Source organism: Haliotis rubra, unplaced genomic scaffold (genome assembly GCF_003918875.1).
Source record: "Haliotis rubra isolate DU_JTF1 unplaced genomic scaffold, ASM391887v1 Scf398, whole genome shotgun sequence".
Classification (NCBI taxonomy): Eukaryota; Metazoa; Mollusca; class Gastropoda; order Lepetellida; family Haliotidae; genus Haliotis; species Haliotis rubra.
In genome coordinates this window covers 598,479-618,177 of record NW_025767077.1, presented here as the reverse complement: position 1 = coordinate 618,177, position 19,699 = coordinate 598,479, and the positions used below count along the sequence as shown (strand labels likewise).

General features: G+C 38.5%; 1 protein-coding gene across 3 annotated transcripts in view; it reads right to left on the bottom strand.

Annotated features, from left to right (window-relative positions):
* Positions 1-19,699, bottom strand: part of LOC124286983 (autism susceptibility gene 2 protein homolog) — a 249,675-nt gene that overhangs the window by 79,339 nt on the left and 150,637 nt on the right. For all 3 annotated transcript variants that reach the window (XM_046723445.1, XM_046723447.1, XM_046723448.1), the window contains 2 exons: positions 3,626-3,763; positions 679-714 (listed from right to left, as the gene is read on the bottom strand). In XM_046723445.1, coding sequence (XP_046579401.1) covers positions 679-714; positions 3,626-3,763 — 174 coding nt within the window. The remainder of the gene's footprint in view (positions 1-678; positions 715-3,625; positions 3,764-19,699) is intronic.

Sequence of the window (19,699 nt, the reverse complement as noted above, 5' to 3'; positions counted from 1 at the left end):
CATCAAACTTGAACAAGTCGTCAAAAAATACCCATCATATCCTGTTTTTTCCGAACCAATCGTCCTGAAGATTTGGTATGGAATATATTCAGAATGAGGAGAATTGCTGAAATAGATTGTTTTCAGGGCATTTCATGTGACATTGATAGACAGGATGACGCACAACTCATGTCGATTTCACTAACGCAATCAATTTCTTTCTCAAATTCACCACAAATATGTCAAATTTCGCTGAAATGATTGAAAAACAGCTGCTTTAATTCAATAAAATAAAAATACCCACTACGGACAAAAAAGACAGCTTTCCTGTTGAGGAATTACAAGAAACTGCCCCTTCGTCAATAGAGACCACTTTTACTCTCTAATCCCAGAACCTGTAGCTGAGATTTGTGAAATATTCCCTTCATTTCTATATTGAAAAGAACGCCACTTGCCGTCAGTGAGCACAGTTTGCTGTTAATATTATCCAATTGTCTTCGCTGGCTTGATGGCTCAAGAAAATGTAAGATGTTGCAAAAAAACAAGACAGGAGCCTACTTAAATCAGATGCGAGCTGAACAGAGCTCCTTGTTGGAGTGCAGGGAGTCTGCAAACACGTCGCAAGTAGACGGAATTGACGTACTTAAAGAAGACAAGTCCAAACAGAGGGTATCTGGGTAGAGGGGTTGTAGTACTTACAATGTATCCTTGCCCCGAGCTGGAGTGAGTACTGGCCTGAAATGAGAAGGATAGAATATAAATACCATTGCTTTTATTCTCAAGGCTGCAGTGTTGAACGAGTGTAGGATAGAAGGACTGTTACAAAGTTCTTCAATCGTAACTGCTTGAAAGCTCTTCCGAGTAGGAGTGGGTATGCCGCCTGAATCAATGAACTGGGTAGTGTAATTGCTGTCTTAATTTTGAAAGGTTGTTTAACTACCTCTTAAGCACTGCGTTCTCTTCAAGACAAACCACTGAAGACTAAGTGGAAAGCTGTCTTGGACGTGGTTTTTCGCTTGCTGCCTATCAATGAGCATGCCAAGATCGGAATCGGGTCAATAATTGAATTTCGACAGGAGTGCTTCACCCTTCAACTCCCCTTGTTCGTTATTCGAACTGCGAGTGTTGATATGGAGGGCACACATGCACAGAATTGAAGTCGTGCGGCCATGCTGGGGCCCAAACTGACTCGAACATGACGAAACAAACGGAGCCCTCATTTGCTGGGCGGCTGGGTGAGCGTGCCATGTTTTCAGTCTGAAAGCAAGGTATTGATTGATCGATGTCTGCAGAGAAGCATTCTGGGTAATTGATGAGTGTCCCACCTCTATGCTTTCAACAGAGAAATGTCCTGCGCGGAACAGTATCTTTCTGGACGATTTCGCCCAGTTACAGCCAAAATAATTACATTAATGCCCCTTGCTATTAATACCTCTCAACACATTCTCGTACAATGGAAACATCGCGGCAAGGGTTGGACGCATCCGATAGATGCTGTGAGATGTCGCTAGCCTCTAATTCCATCATTGGGAGCTGGTTCTCCCTGGTCAAAACATATCATGTCCGCAATCAATTTCACACTGTTTCCTCCATATTGTGAGGAAATAAACATTGCTGTCGGTCATAATTTGTTGGTGATATTTTCCCGATCAATAAGTCAGACGGGCATAAAATTCTGCATGGCCCTAATTAATTGTCAGCTCTCTCGCAAAATAACATATTGTGTGGAGATTACACTTTTCACAGACAGTAATTGTGGTCCATTATGCATTGTAACAAAGCCAGCAAGCTGGGAGATAAAAGACTGGGGAGAGTTGATAGATGTGACCCGACAACCCCTAAGGATAACAGCTTGCCCTTCTATAAATACCCTCTCTGCTGCAGCCTTGTACACAAACTTGGTAGCATACACTTCCACGCTGCATTTTACCTTTCATATTTTGTTTTGACACTTTAGTTTCTTCAGAGGCCATTTTGCTGTTGCCTATCACACTGAAATCATGTATTACAAAAACCAAAAAAAATCAAAAACGAATATGACAAAAGCTATATTCTTGACAACTAGTTTTGGCAAAGTTAAAAATATTATAAATTCATCAGAATTGAGAACAGCCAAGCTTACTAATTTATAACAAAATGCACTCACATGTATTCAAAACCTTTTTATCAAGGCCACCATATTTTCTGGACATTAAATAGAAAATAAACTACATGCTGTGCTGAAAGCTATCTTCCATGCAACTGTTCATTTTAGTATACATCAACGCTGTCCAGCTGTCAACGATGGCAACACACACTCTAGCAAATATATTGTCAGAAGAAATTGTTCATTTATAAGTGTAACAGCTAAAATGACCAATGTGTGTCACCTTAAATCAAAGTCGACTATTTTTCACCACATGTTGCCAGAATCTTTTTCAATTTGCCAACAATCAATGAACATATTGTGCATACGCTAAAATATTCTCACACCATTTCATTATTTTCCTGCACAGCTTTTGATGAAATCTGTTTTCAAATATCTTTATCAGCAAGATCAATAAGCACGCCCATATAATAATTCTCATGGGACACAGTGTATTATATCACATCAGGTCAACAACAGCGACAAATGAGTGAGTGAAACTTGAAGCAACTTAAAAGTCCAACAGCAACAAACAGGGACATCACAAAAGTGTTTGAGATCACCAAGATCATTCCTAGATGATGTTATAAAGATAAAAATTTATATCTTGGTTGTTGAATTTGCAGATTAAAAGACAAGATAGCTGAATGAAACGTTAAGTTTGCATACAAAATTACTTTAAGTGTCTATCCAGAGATGACTTATCGTTTCAGAAAGAAATGTTTTTTGATGATTTCAAATAGTATATCTAGCTATGCCACATTAACCTTCAAAAAGAGCTGGAAGTCCAGCTCAGGAAAACCAGCTGCATTCAAGAATACCGATGCATAATATCATGATGGTTATCAATAATATAGGGGAAATGAATATTTGGGGGGGACATTTTCAAGAAAGTGTGTGCTCTTTCTTCACTGCAAAAACAAATATTCATGATCCATATTCTTCAGTACATGCCATTTGCACACCAAAATACTAAATAGTTGAAATATACATGAAGTTAGCACGTCTGCTCCTGACGACCAAGCATTTGTAAAAACAAATTTCAAAATCTTCCATTTTTTCCAGCTTTTGTCTTGAAGCGGATGTAGATATATCCATGTGTGAACTCAATGTATATTTTAGCTGGTTGGTCTTGTGTGAATGCATCAAATATTCATTTGGAGCACAGCACAGTTTTCATTTTGTAACTACTTTCGATGGTAGGAGTGAGTGAGTGAGTGAGTGAGTGAGTGAGTGAGTGAGTGAGTGAGTGAGTGAGTGAGTGAGTGAGTGAGTGAGTGAGTGAGTGAGTGAGTGAGTGAATTGTAACCATTCTTTCCTCACGTCACTCAATCTGTCCCTTTGTGGGCCTGGGAATGAGGCATTGAGTGAGTGAGTGAGTGAGTGAATTGTAACCATTCTTTCCTCACGTCACTCAATCTGTCCCTTTGTGGGCCTGGGAATGAGGCATTGAGTGAGTGAGTGAGTGAATGAGTGTGTGAGTGAGAGAGTGAGAGGATGTGATAACCGTTCTTTACTCACGTCACTCAATCTGTCCCTTGATATACTCCTGGGAGGTCCATTCGTCTGTGGCTCTTCGTCTTCTGGGGCAGGGCTTCGGGTGTGGTCTACAGTTGGTGAGGGCTGATCACTTGTAGGGGATGGGGCGGTACTACAGTTCTGTAAAAAGACATGGCAATTTCAGGACAGTTCTACACAAGTTCCACATTGGAATATGCTTCAAAACAACAGAAACAACAGGCAAAAACAACATCGATGTTACAACTGCTCGTGGGCCGTATTTCACAAAGCGATTACAAAGCTACCACAAGTCCCACAGAGGAGGTGAGGTGAGGTGAAATTGGGTTGAACGTCGTGCGTGAGAATATTACGCTCATATGACGACATGCATGCGTGTGTATGTGTATGTGCGGCTGCTTGTACTAGCCCAGACCCCACAGAGGAATACTGAACTAATGCAGTCTTAGCGTTGAGATTGTTTTGAGAAAGGCGACCCTGCTCCTCAAAGCAACCGTAGCATTACATCTGTTCGGCCTTGCATAGTGAAACAAATATAGCAAACTGCTTCAAGCTTTGAGTGAATATTGTTTTATGGTGCAGACAACAATCTTCCAGCTATATCAGTGAGTGAGTTTTTGTTGCTTGTTTTTTTAGTTTTACTCCGCTTTTAGCAATATTCCAGCAATATCACAGCGGGGAACACCAGAAATAAGCTTCACACATTGTACCCATGTGGGGAATTGAACCCGGGTCTTCAGCGTGACAAGCGAACGCTTTAACCACAAGGCTTCCCCACTGCCCCTTCAGCATAACACAGTACCCATCTTAGCCACAAATCTTCAATATAATCAGATAATACAATCACTTGAGACATGCATACCCAGCTACTCAATAACCCGACCATCAATTCACAACTGACTCCCAGTGACCTCAACAAAAACCCCTTTCCCTCCAGCATCACCTTAAAAAGTGTTAACAAATAAAATAAAATAATAAAATTATTGAGCAGAACTTTTCACCACAGGGCGACCCAAATAACTCAAACTACCGAACAACCTTCACAGTAACTATTTAAGCCAACATTCCATCCCCTCAGCCTATCAGTTTTATACTGCACACCTGATAAAAAGCATCTAATGAGTCATAAACGGAGCAAATACTCAAGCATCCTTATCCCAAGATCTGCACCGAGACCCATGAAACTAGGAATTAACAAAACACCAACAAAACGGAAAGAAATGCTGTGCTCCTGTTGAAACCTGTTTCCACAATCCGTAGATCTACACCGAATGATGCACGAGTACTTAATCCGGAAGGTGAATACAGAAGTACATGACTGAATTGTTTTGTAAGCGGGCATGTATTTATACCACCCTGAGAAACAATACCAGGGGACCAAGGAACCAAACCAAGGGCTTCCATATGTGATGAGCGAGCACTATAACCACAACTGAGATCTTAATAGTCCACAGTGATCATTTTCCATCAAACTGGGGGTTGATAGTGAGAGACACACTTGAATAATTCATTGTCATCTTGTTCAGCAACACAAAAACAACCAGTGGTTATGATGATACTTCCTAATTCCAGAGCAGGTTGTTGGGGACCTAGATTCATTCCCAAAGTGAGTGAGTGAGTTAAGATTTAACGTCACATCGGCAATATTTCAGCCATATCGTGACGACATTCCCAAAGTGAGGGACGAGGGTGGGGTAGGTAACTTAGTGGTTAAAGTGTCTGCTCATCATGATAGGTACAATGTGTGAAGCCCATTTCTTGTGTCCCCTGTTGTGATATTGCTGGAATATTGATAAAAGCGGCGTAAAACCATACTCACTTGCCCCATCATGAATTTCACAGGCGTTGTTGTTGAAAAATTGCATTTATGACAGTAAGTTCTTATGAATCTGTCATTGCCATTTTGTTACGATAAAAAATCTCCTTTGAATTTGAGGCCAAATGGACTATGCTTGAAAACAAACAAATCACAGAAATGATTGTCAAATTAGGCCCCTTAATTACAGTCCAGGCCCCACTCTCACAGTCACAGGACATGAATATTCATACACATCCACTCATTTGATGGCAAATTGCTTCTTTTGTGTGGTATAAGAGACCTGCAGGTCAAACAGGGCAATTAATAACCAACGGGGCAACAAACAGACTTCAGCAATACTACTGCAGTATAATCTGTGAAATGAAAGCTTCAGCATGTGGCTGATACAACCCTTTCTTCAAACAAACATTCATTGCTGGACACAATTTCACAAATATCTGAATTAGTGAGTTTAGTTTTACAATGCTTTTAGCAACATTCCAGCAATATCACGGCAGGGACACGAAAATTGGGCGTCACATATTGTACCCATGTTGGGAATCGAACCTGGGTCTTTGGCGTGACGAGCGAATGCTTTAACCACCAGGCTACCTCACAGCATTATCAAAGCAAAAGAGACACGGATTTCTAACTCAGATAGACAGACTATTAATGTCACAAACACATTAATAAAAATGTTCTTTTCTTTTATAAATTGTATCCAAAAGACATCCAAAAGATAAAAACATCCAAAAACATCCAAAAGATATCCTGATATCAAGACAGATACGATATCGCAGTGGACACAAATATTACCTTCACCCCACCCAAAATCAGCATTTCTTAACAAGACCTCCTTAAAGCAGTCCCAAGAAACAGAGGAACAATTATCGACAAGCGAAGTGTTATTCGGTGTCGGATGATCGAGGCACAACAAAACGTGAAGCCATTAATTGAGCCCCGAGTCGTGATCTGTTGGAAGCACTGCAGGGAAGATGCAATTAGATTAGTATGCACAAATACAGACCCCAACAATTCATTGCTCGCTTGTTATCGCCCATTATCACTTCAATTCCTGAAAACTGGTGTTTTTGGAAGTCATTCGGTTCCCAACGGAATGTGATTATTCTGATAATAGTAATAAAATTGCTTCCCAGCAATAGTATGCATCTCTAGGGCACTGAAGCGCTGGCCCAATCTGTTGCTTATCAGCCGAATAGCACCCCTAGGATTCGTAATCTATACCCATAATGCAATATTGCACATGGAGGTTAATGCAGAGGGTGCTGGTATTTCATATGCATTTTCATAGCTGTGAAATCCATTAATCATTCTGTAACCCAAGGCTAGGCTGGGGGATCCCACTGATCAAAACTACATCAAATATTCATTACAAAGCCAGGACACGGCCAATAGGGAAATGTAGATTGAAGACATATTTAAAACAGATTGCACAAGGTTTACAAATAAAACAAACGGTAGTGTTTAAGTAATACATTTTAATGCTGAAGAACGGAATTCTTCAACGGTAAAATACGCAGCTGTACCAACTTGAAGCGAGCAACCATTTTGAATCATTCTTTATGCCCAAGGGAGAGAACTCCAAACCGAACAAAACATATGGGTACTTTGCACTGCACCATTTGAAACATCCACCGGAGATAAAGCTTAGGAGTAATTTCAAACAAAAACATAAAATTACAAATCTTTGAGCAAATACTTTCAAACATTTACACAACTTCTAGATGTAGAGGTTCAGTTACAAGAATTAGACAATTTTATCATCCAATAGGGTGCAATATGCTAGCAACAAAACACACATCGAAAGTCGCTACTTTACCATGAGATGCTGAAACACGACAGACGGTTAAATCCACATGGACAAGACAAAGCGAGTCGTTCCATGTCAACGCATCAAACATCCTTCCATAAAGTGCTAGTCCTACTTCGTAGAGAAATATTAACACTTAAAAAAATAGTCATATAATCTCCAAATCCGTCCACTTTACAGCTCATGAGAGAACCACCGAGCAAGCCTTACCTAACCACGATGCTAAATGCAAAATGGCGTTCACAGGCTATTAAGTCCGAGAGAGCATGAATATTCACATTAGCACAGAAACCAACGAGATAGGGCTCGATTGCTTTGATCATTCTATAAAGCTTGAATTGGGCAATAAAAGTGTGCGAAATCTCATATGTTTAAAACGTGTGGTTTTAAAACAGCAGAGCAAAACACTTGCATTCAAAGAAACGACCTCAATAAAATCGTTTTCGGACTTCTTTACAAACTGGGTCCCTGAAGCCTGCCTGTAATCTGCATATAAATTGCACATGTTAAATCACAGACTTTATCAAAACAAGATTGGGCTATAAAACTGCCATAAATCCACAGCAATCCCCATAACTGCATGCCCCATGTGTACAAGGGTTAGGAGAGCCAGCGATACCATGAAAAACATCATTCGGCACAAGGGAAATCATATAGTTCGTCTTTCATATTGATGACATGTGAAAGCATTCAATAAACAAACACCCCCCAAAAATAGAGCCTATACATAAAAAATAAATCTTAAAAATATATAAATAAACACAACAGATGAGATCATGTTGTCTAGTTTGTCATCTTTATGTAAGTGTAATTTTCAAACTCTATCAATAATGAAATGTCATTAGGCACAAGGGAAATCATAAAGTTCTTCCTTCATATTTATGACATGTGAAAGCATTCAATAAACAAACATACAAAAAAAATATACCTGAAAATAAAAATAACAAATATTGAAAAGATAAATAAACACAACAGATGAGATCAGGTTGTCTTGTTTGTCATCTGTATGTAAGCATACTTTTCAAATAAGATCAATAACAACATGATAATATTTTCTTGAAAACTAACTTCAAATTAACACAAGAATTACTTGTTCGGTAATAACACATGTTTTATCAAGAAGTCAAACATTTAAAACGTAATTTTAAAAAATGTCTTAAAGGAAGGCACAAGTAACAGTGCCGAAACTAGAGTTGAAAGGCACTTGAAACTTCCTGTCAGAAGCGATGACACTTGTGGTCTCCAAATACGTGAAGCCTCAGCTGGTAGGGCTAGATAATAATCGTATATGCAGCCCACAAATTACTCTTTAACACCTACTGTAGACAAGGACCTCCCAATCTTATAATTGTCGTCAATAACCGAAGCGAGGGAGTTATGTCCCAAGGCTGGAATGAGTCAATTGGCAGCGCGAGTTGGCTACATCAAGCTTTGTTACAGGCGTGTGATTAGCGTGCCCCTACAGACACACAGACCCAATCAGGATTAACAACCTGGGCCATATCTGCCTGAAAGATGCCTTTGCCAGCGGCCTTTTTCACAATCGGGCATAATCCGAACCTGTCTGGTTGAAAGTAACAACGATTGACAATTTGTTCTCAAATGTTATTTTGGATTTAGTAGGAACAATTGACAAACGAAGACAATTAACCTTGGATTATGTCTTGAGGGCGATCAAGAAATCGGCATATCAGTGAGATGGCCGATTTGTGACTTTGTTTCTGGTGAGGTGACCTGTATCAAATCGATACATAGAAAGGTCAACCAACAAAGGGCAGATAGAGTCAGATGGATGCTAACGGCTTCCTTAATCAATCTTTCAATGTCACCTGCCAATGAATGAGTGAGTTGAGTTTTACAAGAGAAATGGGCTTCACATATTGTACACATGTGGGGAATCAAACTCGGGTCTGCGTCGTGACAAGCAAACGCATTAACCACTAGGCTACCCCCACCGCCCCACCTGCCAATGAGTGATTTTAGAACAGTCTGTAGGACTTCCTACGCTCATTTGTTTCTGTTTAACCAAGCATTTCAACATGTTTCACATATCTACCTTGAGTATACAATATCGTATTTAATATGCGCATGGAGACTGGACGCATACAGTCCTGGGTGATGCAAAAAGTATGGCAGTTTGAATCATGAAACTGATCGAAATTGTAGATTCCATGTTGCTCATAAATGACATTTAGTTCCAGTCAGTGTTTTATTTTCTTCCATCTGATATTGGAATCCCCCCATCTTCAAAAAATGGCTTAAAGCTTCTGAGCATCTGCAACGATACGACATCAGTAGATATCTTGGAAATCAAATGAACCACTTCGCCAGATTGTAAAGTGACCCCAGGAAGAAAATGAATTACTTCTAAGTAGTCCCCTGGAAATTAACATAGACAAAGCCTGGTCAGAGAATGAGTGAACATGGCAATCAAAGCAATATTAGGTCAGTGGAAATGAGAAATAGCCATTTCCTATACATGGTACCCATACTGGGAATTGAACTCAGGCCTTCTGTGTGACAAGCGAGTACTCTTTCTACCTTACCACCTTAATAGACATAGGTAAACCCTGATTAAATAAGGAATTACAGTTCAGACCATCAAATCCAAATACTTCCCTTTAAAAAATGTTCTCCTGATTAGATTCAAACACAGGCCTTCATCGAGAACGGTAAGTGCTTTATCCACATGACCACCATGCACCATGAGAGAATTAAAAGGTTTTATCAGCAGAATTATTGCCAGATGAAATTCATAAGGTGATGTCTCATAAAAGAAATGTTTCATTAGCCAAAACTTGACATTAACTTACACAAATGCATAAAATCAAATCATCTCGATATAAAATATATACTTTTAATTGAAAAGGGTGTAAAATATCCATGTCAAAACAAAAAATAATGAGACGCTTGGATTATGCAAAAGCCTGTCTTCATGTGTTTACAATCTGCTCGCTGCACGAGACGGGCACAACTCTATATGAACACCTGCAAGCATCATGGCTGAAGCAAGTTGTGGCCATCACATGGCGGCAGACCTGTCTATATATACTATCTGCATCAGTATCACTGCCTGCACTGGTATAATGACTGAGTGAGGTTTTACGCCGCTTTTACCAATATTCCTGCAATATCATAGCGGAAGAACACCAGAAATGGGCTTCACACATTTTACCCATGTGGGGAATCGAACCCTGGTCTTCGACGTGCTGAGCGGACGTTTTAACCACTAGGCTACCCCACTGCCCCGCTTACATATCAAAGCACCATGATAGAAGCTGTGTAAGGGGATGCGACACGGACAAATACCCTCCAAATTCCCCCCCACCCATCTCCCCCTGCACTCAAACACGATGAGATGAACCAAAGCTGGTAAAATGGCCCGGCTATTCCGCTACCATTTTTATTTCCTCAGAAGCCATCATCTTCTGAAGATGTAATTTTATGCCGCAAATAACGCGTTTGTCGATGCAAGGTTCATTTCCTCTTCCACGATGCTGTTTGGTTGGAAGGAGCTATTTATTACCAATAAAAGACCATTCCCCCTTGTCCCCCATTATTTGACGATCCTCCACGAATGACCTATCTTCACACAACTCCGCGCTCCAAACAAGGTTTCGCTTCTGCGTGTTTCCTCTATTTTAACTCCGACATTGAAGATCAATGAACGATTTCACTGATCAAAGGCGCTGGCATAAATTTGAAAAAGCCTATGACAGAATTGATTGGAAGCCAATGGTGAATAACAAGACTCAACACCTTGTATGCTCTCTCCATTAGACCCTTCGGTGCAAGGCAAGCAGTGTCCGACTACATTGATTTCCACGAATATGAATCGATGAAGGGAAATAGCTAATTATGACATTAGGAGGCAATGCTAACATTTTCCAAGCTGAAACTTCAGTGCAAGTTTCAATCAGAATCAATACTTCCTTAAGAAACCTTTTTCGGACCACATCCACTTTTTCACGTTAATTTTCTCCTCGACTGTTCGACTTAATTTGTCTTGCAAGAAGTTGTGATAAACATCCTTGGACCTTTCCCACATAAGGATGAGGAAGGGTTATCTTAAGACGGACAAAAACTTATTCCTTTCCAATCCGATTAAGTTGATAAATGTGGTCTTAAAGTTAAAACTTTCCTCACCTAAAAAACTTAAGTGACATGCTCAGAATTTCAAATTCAACTTTCATCAATTATTTTAAGGTGAATTATTAATGCTGTCAAAGATATTAAATTTTTGCAGATAAATCTCAATTAATTGAAGCTGATCAATCATGCGATTGAAAGTTATTACCAATTTTTCAAAAACAAAAAAAACAACATTGATCCCTTTTCCTCTGGGGATGCTAAAGACAATATCAAATGTCTTAGCTTATATAACATGCTGCTTTACTTGTTCAAGAATGGACAAAAAGAAAGATTTTCAGTTCAGTCACCTGTGTTTACAAGCAGCAACTCTACAGTCTACTCATTACAAAATATCCACACAAATTTCTTTCAAATCAGTGGAATTATTTTTGGTAACCATAGAAACAGTCCAAACACATTAGCTTAGAGACATTCAGCCTATTCTGTTACAGAAATTGATATTGCTTTTTTCAGCCATTAATCCATTTTCAACCTGAAGCAATTTATCTCTGCTAAAGAAGAGATTGTGTAACATGATTTTACAATGACAATTTCCAAGTGAATTTGAGACATACAAAAAAAGTTCATCTAATCAAATGATGTTTTTTAACCAAAGTGTTTAAAATTTGCACACCCCAAAATAATGTTTTTACAATACTGAATAGCAACTGTACGAGGCTGAAAGGGTTATTTTTATGTATCATTTTCTCAAACTCTCCCTGACCAATAAATCAGATTTTTTTCAGAGAAAAATCAATGGAAATAAATAATTTTTTTCCCTCTCATACAAATCACCTGAACTGTGAAATATTTTCAATCTTTGGTAAAAATATTATAAACACCAGACAAACAGATTAAAATCTTTGCAAAAGAGAAGGCTTTACTTTTTGAGCGTATTTTTTAGCCAGGTAAAATAAATTGCTCTCTCTTCATGAAGACAGCCCTAATTAAACATCAAACTTGATCAAGAGAAGTGCTAGTGTCTAAAAAATCAAAACTTTCAGTGAATGTTTCAAGCGATATTTGCCTCACAAGAACTGTAACACCAAATGATTGAATACTCAATGGTAGTGGATGCTGCTGATGATTCATCTTGTCGTTTACTTAAAAGCCCCTCTTCCATCAATTAGTTTCTAGGTCCATTAACACTTCTAAATAACTTCACTAAAAAAACTATGATTTCCTACAAGGCACATTGTCTCATAAATATTTTCAACAACTAAAAGGAAAAGAGTGTTCAAGGACAAAAAAGGTCACTCTAATTAGGGGTCCATTTGAACCAATTCTTGGTCAAAGCACAAGATGACAGCGATTCCTGGGATTATTTTCAAATGAGAATATACAGAACACTGCTTTTCAAAAAGAACCCTTTCCTTTCAAAATTTGGTCTTAAATGTCACTTATCTTATGTACTTTTAAAATGTTCATTACTTCCAAATCCAACTGCTGAGCCATTGGTGAACAAAACATACAGAGTTATGTCCCTTTGTTTAACTTAAAGGGCCTTTGATGGTATGAGAGAGTTCTTAAAGTGACTGTGTGAATGCTAAGAATTTCTGGCATTCCAATTGTATCTATTAACAGAAATAGTTCTATAGCATTATGTATTATGTATATGCACTGACTTAGTGCATGTGAATCATAGTGACACAAATATATCAGACAACTTGTTGAGATGAGCATATAAGATTGCTTTTAAACGTTTGAGAACAATATGGCAAATATGCATGAATACATTAAATATTTACTTCTGCTTTGACAATCTGTTGTGACATAAAATAAAGTACCACACCTACACATCCTTCCAATGCTCGATAGAACTTCAACCGAGATTGTCGACACAAAGAATTGCAAACATGACGTCAAATGCAAGCTATCTTTCCAATAAATAACAAAACATATTTAATTTAAAAAAACAAAAATAAAAATATTTTCCAGTTATCTCCCTTTTGCTATCAGAATTCTCACAAATGAAAACACAGGCAAGATTAAGAAACACTTCTGCCCTTAGAAATTCACAAATGTTTTTGCAATACTGACAGCTTTGATAGTTCAGATGAATAAACATGCAGAAAACATTTGTAGTGTTCCAATGGTGGCACTATCAGCTGTCATAACCTACTATCTTAAAGGGACACTCACTTAAACTAAATGGCTGGCATGCCAAATACAAGGATATGACACAGACCAGAGTACAGAAATGAGGAGACAAAGTTATCATTCACTCACAAGATGATGGTTATAAGGCATTCATGCTAAAACAACGAATGCACCAGTCCAATTTGTTACAATCTGACATTTGCAGAGCCTGTCATGATTCTTCACCAACTTTCTACACTGCCACTTCACAGTCAGCAACATCGTACCAAATCATCCTAAAATATCTTGTCAGAATATTAAAAATTTCCCTCATTTCAACATCAACCACTCTTTAGCCAAAACCAGCTTTGTGTTTCGAGTTTAAAATCGTAAAATAAATGTTTATTTCCCAAGGGACCAGTTCTATTCTTCTTAAATGACTTGATCTAAAATTCTGCTATAGATTTTCCCACTTTTTACCGACAATTATTGTTGCATTATATTAAAACATGACTATGAATTCACATCAAGGTTTTAGAGACACTGAATGCGACCTCCCTTATCCCTCTCACTTTAGTTTATCTAAACAAAGTTAAGTAGTCTTTACATGCATGTGTATACATTTGCATGGATTTGGGTTTTTTCACATTCACGCTTACATCTCTGAAGCATAAGGAGATTAATTTTAATACAAAGCTTTTTCTTTTTAAAATATATCCCAAAACCTCCAACCTTTTTCAGATGTGAAAAAAAATAAAAAAAATATTTTTAAAAAATAAAAAATAAGAACCATCTATCATCTCTATCATCTACAACAAAGCTTTGCATCCATACATGAAAATACCTGTAGTGTAAATTCATATCCGGTATATATTAGTCCATTCATCACAAACTTGCACTTTTCTACAACATTTGAATCCTAAGGTATGTTCTCCAATATTTCATCTTCCATTCAGCCAGGTGCACACCTGCAATTGTGGCTTGTTTCACATGCCTGACCTTGACCTTGCAGCTGGGTAAGCAGCAAACAGGGTGATTCATGAATCTGCATGCACTTGGTGTATCTAGTTTAATTGACTTATGTCAAACACACATACCGTACTTGTGGAGAAAAACGAGGAGGGATGCCAAAACCATATATGAATTCAATTTGTTTTCTGAGATTGAGCCATATGTGAAACGTCTTTTCAGCAAAACACATTTTTGAGAATAGTCACCTCTGCAATTTACACTTTCAGTGCTGCTTTCTGTTTATTGATAGTTTGCAACATATACACAAAATATACCCTGTCATGTTAATGCTTGGTCCAGAAGTTTATCAAGGGCACTTCCGTAAATATGGTATATACCCAATAATATACACAATACAGATTTGTAAAAAATCATTTGAAAATAGTGTATGTCCTCATTTAACATTTAAAAGCTTTAAATCGATTTTAGTTGTTAAAAAATGAAAACCCTAATGAAAGCAATGACACAAGGGGAGATAACTTTCATTTGAGGAATCCAAGGGAGACTACTCAGGTTGCAGGCAGCAGTGATGGATCCATCAACTCAGTACAGAAACAAACACATCCAGGGAGAAAAAACAGACCTCACATTTTGTCTAATGAGCTGCTGTGTCAGGAAGCCAGAATCAACAATTATTGGAGAATGGTATTTTTAGGAGTAAACTGTTAAAATAAACAGTCAAAATTACCACCGTGTATTTATCTAAACATTAAAGGTGAAAGAAGGGCTGTTAACAATCCAAATCCTCGGTCAGAATAAGAAGGCTGCAAACGCAGCAGGAACCCAATGCAATGGTGTACCTTCTCAGGATGGGACAACTATACATGAACGACAAGACAGGCATGTTCGGAGGGTACATGACTGGATCACTTTGCGATGACATGATTGGTGTGTTTATGCAATCTTGTACATTACAATATGTGTAGCAACATGCGTCTCACATGCACAAATTGATTACATGATGGCGGAAACGTTGTATGCACCAATCAAGGGGAACATGTGTGTTTTATCAGTGCGTGCAGCTGTCAGTGACTTGATGTGAAGAGCGGCTCTATCAGACATCGTGCTTGCATTAACTTGTCAATTTCATAATAAACCTCATACCTTGCAAAATTGAAATTGCTGTCAGTTTCCCTTGGCTATGAAATATGATTTTGGAAAGGTCACGTCAGATTTATGATCTTAATTAGACATCACATGTTCTTTGCACCTTGATCAGGATGATTTTTGGAAGCGTTTTTCGTATTTCAAATATACCCCCGACATCCCTAATTGTAATACTTTCACATTAAGAATCAAATGAAATATCTACTAAGGCATTAACATAAAGGGAACGAAACGAGGTGTACAGACTAACATATGAAGATTTTATACCAACATTTTCACTTAAAATCAGCGCCACGATTTGTATGCATGAGAGGGAATAAAATTCAATATTTACTGCAGTTCAAGCAAACACTTCAAAACCTACTGAATGCCGACAGAAACATTTTCTCTCCGTAATGCAAATAATAATCCAGAAACTAAGAAGATCAAAGAAAACAGATTTCCACAATCAGACCTTTGCAATCATGTCATTATTACCTGGTCTTAAACACACAATGTGTCTCAAGAAAAGTTTCTTCTAACAAAGCAAAGTTGTTATCTTGGAAGTCCATATTGTTCCCGGGGTAGAACAGTGGGAGATGGGTACGACAGTATCCATCTTCAGGTACCCAGTCGCTTCTTCCCAATACTTGTAAATCTCCCACTCATCTATATCCTTGACATACTGAAATCCACAGGATTTTCCTTCTGAAATGTTTGGTAAATTTCGAGAGGACTTATCCGTTTATGACCACTCGTGTGTGGAGGTGTAAATCTTAAACTAACATAGCTACCTGCCTAATCCTGTTCCTATGAAGATAGCTTGTAATTTAATGACCTATTGCGAACTGGAGAACTGAAGAGGTCTTCCAAACAGCGCATTAGCCTGGCGAGGACCTTATCCTAGTAGCCTCTCTTGTTCTATTGGCTGATAAGAGAGTTGGATAGGCCCCCATGGGGAGTAAAGAGGGGCAGCTTAACAGAAGAACACATCTAACACTCTCAAGATGGCTCATGGGCAAGTTCAGACCCCTGATCAATAAACGGCGCTGATAATACGGTAGTTTTGTTCGGTAATTGGTTGTCATAAACCCTGCATTCGTCCCAGGTGTACATGGTGATATTCAAATTTTTTGTCAATGCTGGGTGGGGGCATGAGTTGTCCCGGCAACCAATTCACATGAATAGTGGTTGTTTAAGTGCCGATCTTAAAATGCCAGGCAAGACCAGAATCACCAGCCACAACAGGAGGAGGAGGACTTTGTCCCTCTCGGCTGAATTAAGCTGGGCTCATAGAAGCGAGTACTTTCACTCCACGCTTGGGACTTGTTCAAATTTCACGCACACTGCTTCATAATCTGTCTGCCCCTTGAGAGCAGCCCTTTAGCGAGGGTAAGATTGACAGAGCTGTGGGCACCGACACTTACAACTCTCACTTTAATGACGATCAATGAGAGATCTCCAACGAGACCTAGCAACGTTGGAGAGGCGTTTTGTCATAAAACTCAGCCATATTGTCCCCTGTCGCGTTCTTCCTTGACACCCTGTTACGATCACTTGAAAGAAAGGCCCTTAAGATTCCAACCCTGGGTATGAAAACGCAAAGACAAAAGTCAATATGGTCGCAAATCGCAAGCCCACTTGCCAGAGCATGAGTCATTTCTTAATATCACAATGCACTCGTGTCCTCGCTAATACCTTTCTCCATTCTCACACAAATTTATTAAGAGAGCAAGGTTTATAGACATGAGCAACACACGGCGAATACACTGGATGTAAGACGACTTAAATCCACGTGAAACCCTGTTTTGGTTTACTGCCCATTGTAGGTCTGAAGGACCTCGACCCCACGCTGAGTATTAACTTTTAATCTCAATTGTTAAACCCATAGAGCTATCAGCCTAATAAAAGCCTGGTAGGATCAACCTGTTTCGCATGTCACTCACTGGAGGAATTTCACACTAACATGGAGAACACGACAACTCGACAAATGTATCATATGACAAAAGCATGCCAAGTACTTGAACTGGCTTTTGTAAACAAATTGTTCGAAGTCAGTCAATCCCAGTGTTGCCAGTAAAAGAATAGCCAACAAGAGGTTAGAATGAATTCAGCTTGTACAATCTGCCTACAGTTTAACAAATCCCTACTGCGATTGTGCCAAAAATACCACACTTTAAATAACATTTGTGACTCAGCATTAAACGTTTTCTTGCTAAAAAACTCAATCACTACAAACAGAAAAACAAATTTGAACAGATGACAGAGATACAATTTCCAAACAACTTCAGTTGTAAATGACATCAAAATTTATTGTTTAAAAACGTAAAAAAGAAAAGAAAAGAAAACATCATAAATTAGTGTCACAATTATGACTTTAGGTAACCATGACTTCATGTTTTATTTGTATTTTTTCATGTTCACATAAATATAGTACCTATCATTGTATTATAAAACATGATATCAGTTTAAAGGGTGATAGCACGGCAAGAACTACCAGTTAATTGTTGTACATTGGTACATAGTATTGCAAAGGTGTTTAGTTAGCAATAACAAATTGGTTATTAGTTAGTGAGTGACTTGGGTTCAATGCTGCTTTCAACAGTGTTTACAGTGTTTCACATGGAAAGTAAGTGATAGGTCTCATACATTTACCACTTTGGTGAAGTGAGTGAGTGGTTTTATGCCGCTTTTAGCAATATCCCAGCAATATCATGGCAGGGGACACCAGAAATAGGCTTCACATATCGTACCCGTGTGGAGAATCGAACCTGGGTCTTCGGTGTGACGAGCGAACGCTTTAACCAATAGGCTACCCCGCCGTCCCCTACTTTATTGAAACTCAAAAGTATAGGTATTGTGCTGATGACAGATGATGACAGAAATATAATTAGGGCAATCGAGGATTTGAACCCACAATTTTGTGTTCCTGGCATAAGAAAGGGACACAACTCTGTACTGCAAATTGTAATAAGGCGGCTATCAAAAATGGAAAATATTTCTTAAATTATAGGGAAGGAAATCTAAACTTTAGGCTATTCTGGCCTTACAAATTAGATTAATTCTTTAGTGTAATCCTGTGTAACACAGCTTTGTTTTTTGCCTTTACACCATAAATCATAAAAAGTAAATCTCTAAATATAAGGTACGGAAATATAGGTTCTGTCATTTGAGAAACTTATCCCCATGAAGCACCACACAATATCCTCTTATTGACAAAGACACACTTAAAAACGTACAAACTACAAAAAATATATGATAGCTTTGCCAGGTTATTGTTACAATTGAATGAAAGCCAAGACAAATAGTAACTCTTGCCATGTTGCGGTAATCTCATCGCCAAACACAAACATAATGTTTCCACCCTTTTAACAAATGGTTATTCGTAGGGAAGTTTCATACAATTCTCCATAAATCTATTCACAACCATAAGAAATTAAAAAAAAAAGAAAGTTCACCGAGTTCATTTTAAATTTATACAAGTTCATCTGGTTGTTTTTAGGGCAGTTTTATTACAAAACTTTCACACAAGCTGCAACCTAAACCACACCATTATGAACAACCGTAACAAATTATGGGACTATAAATAATGCCCGACTTTTCTCATGTAATCATAAAAACAGTTTCCAATTCCTGAGCTTCTTTTTTGTTGCACGGCAACCGGACAATAAATATTCCATAAATTTCACAAAATTCAATTTTCCATGTCAGATACGAAAGGCTGTGTTCAGCACAATTACATATCTGGATCATTTCACATCACAACCATAAAATCAATCGGTAGGGAGCGTTACATTTAAACTGATCCCAGTAACCATTTCAGAGGGAAATGCATCGTCCTTGAGACAAGGAAAATTACAGCCAACTCTCAATGCCAAGCTCAAATTGTTCATGGTCTCCTAGAAACACTTCACCACCTGCCTAACTACAAATAAATTGGTCTCAAAACCCTGCAAGTGACTTGTAGAAGACATGTTGCTTGAGCGTTTCAGTGTGCCCTGAAGGGTTATGAAGCTTGCACCACATCAGGCAGGTTTATCTGCTCTGTTGTCAAATCTCAGATCCAGGGATAATTCGCACTGAAAGAAGGCAATTGATCCATGCTTGGGTTACCAACCAAGTCCATCAATAAGCCATGCCG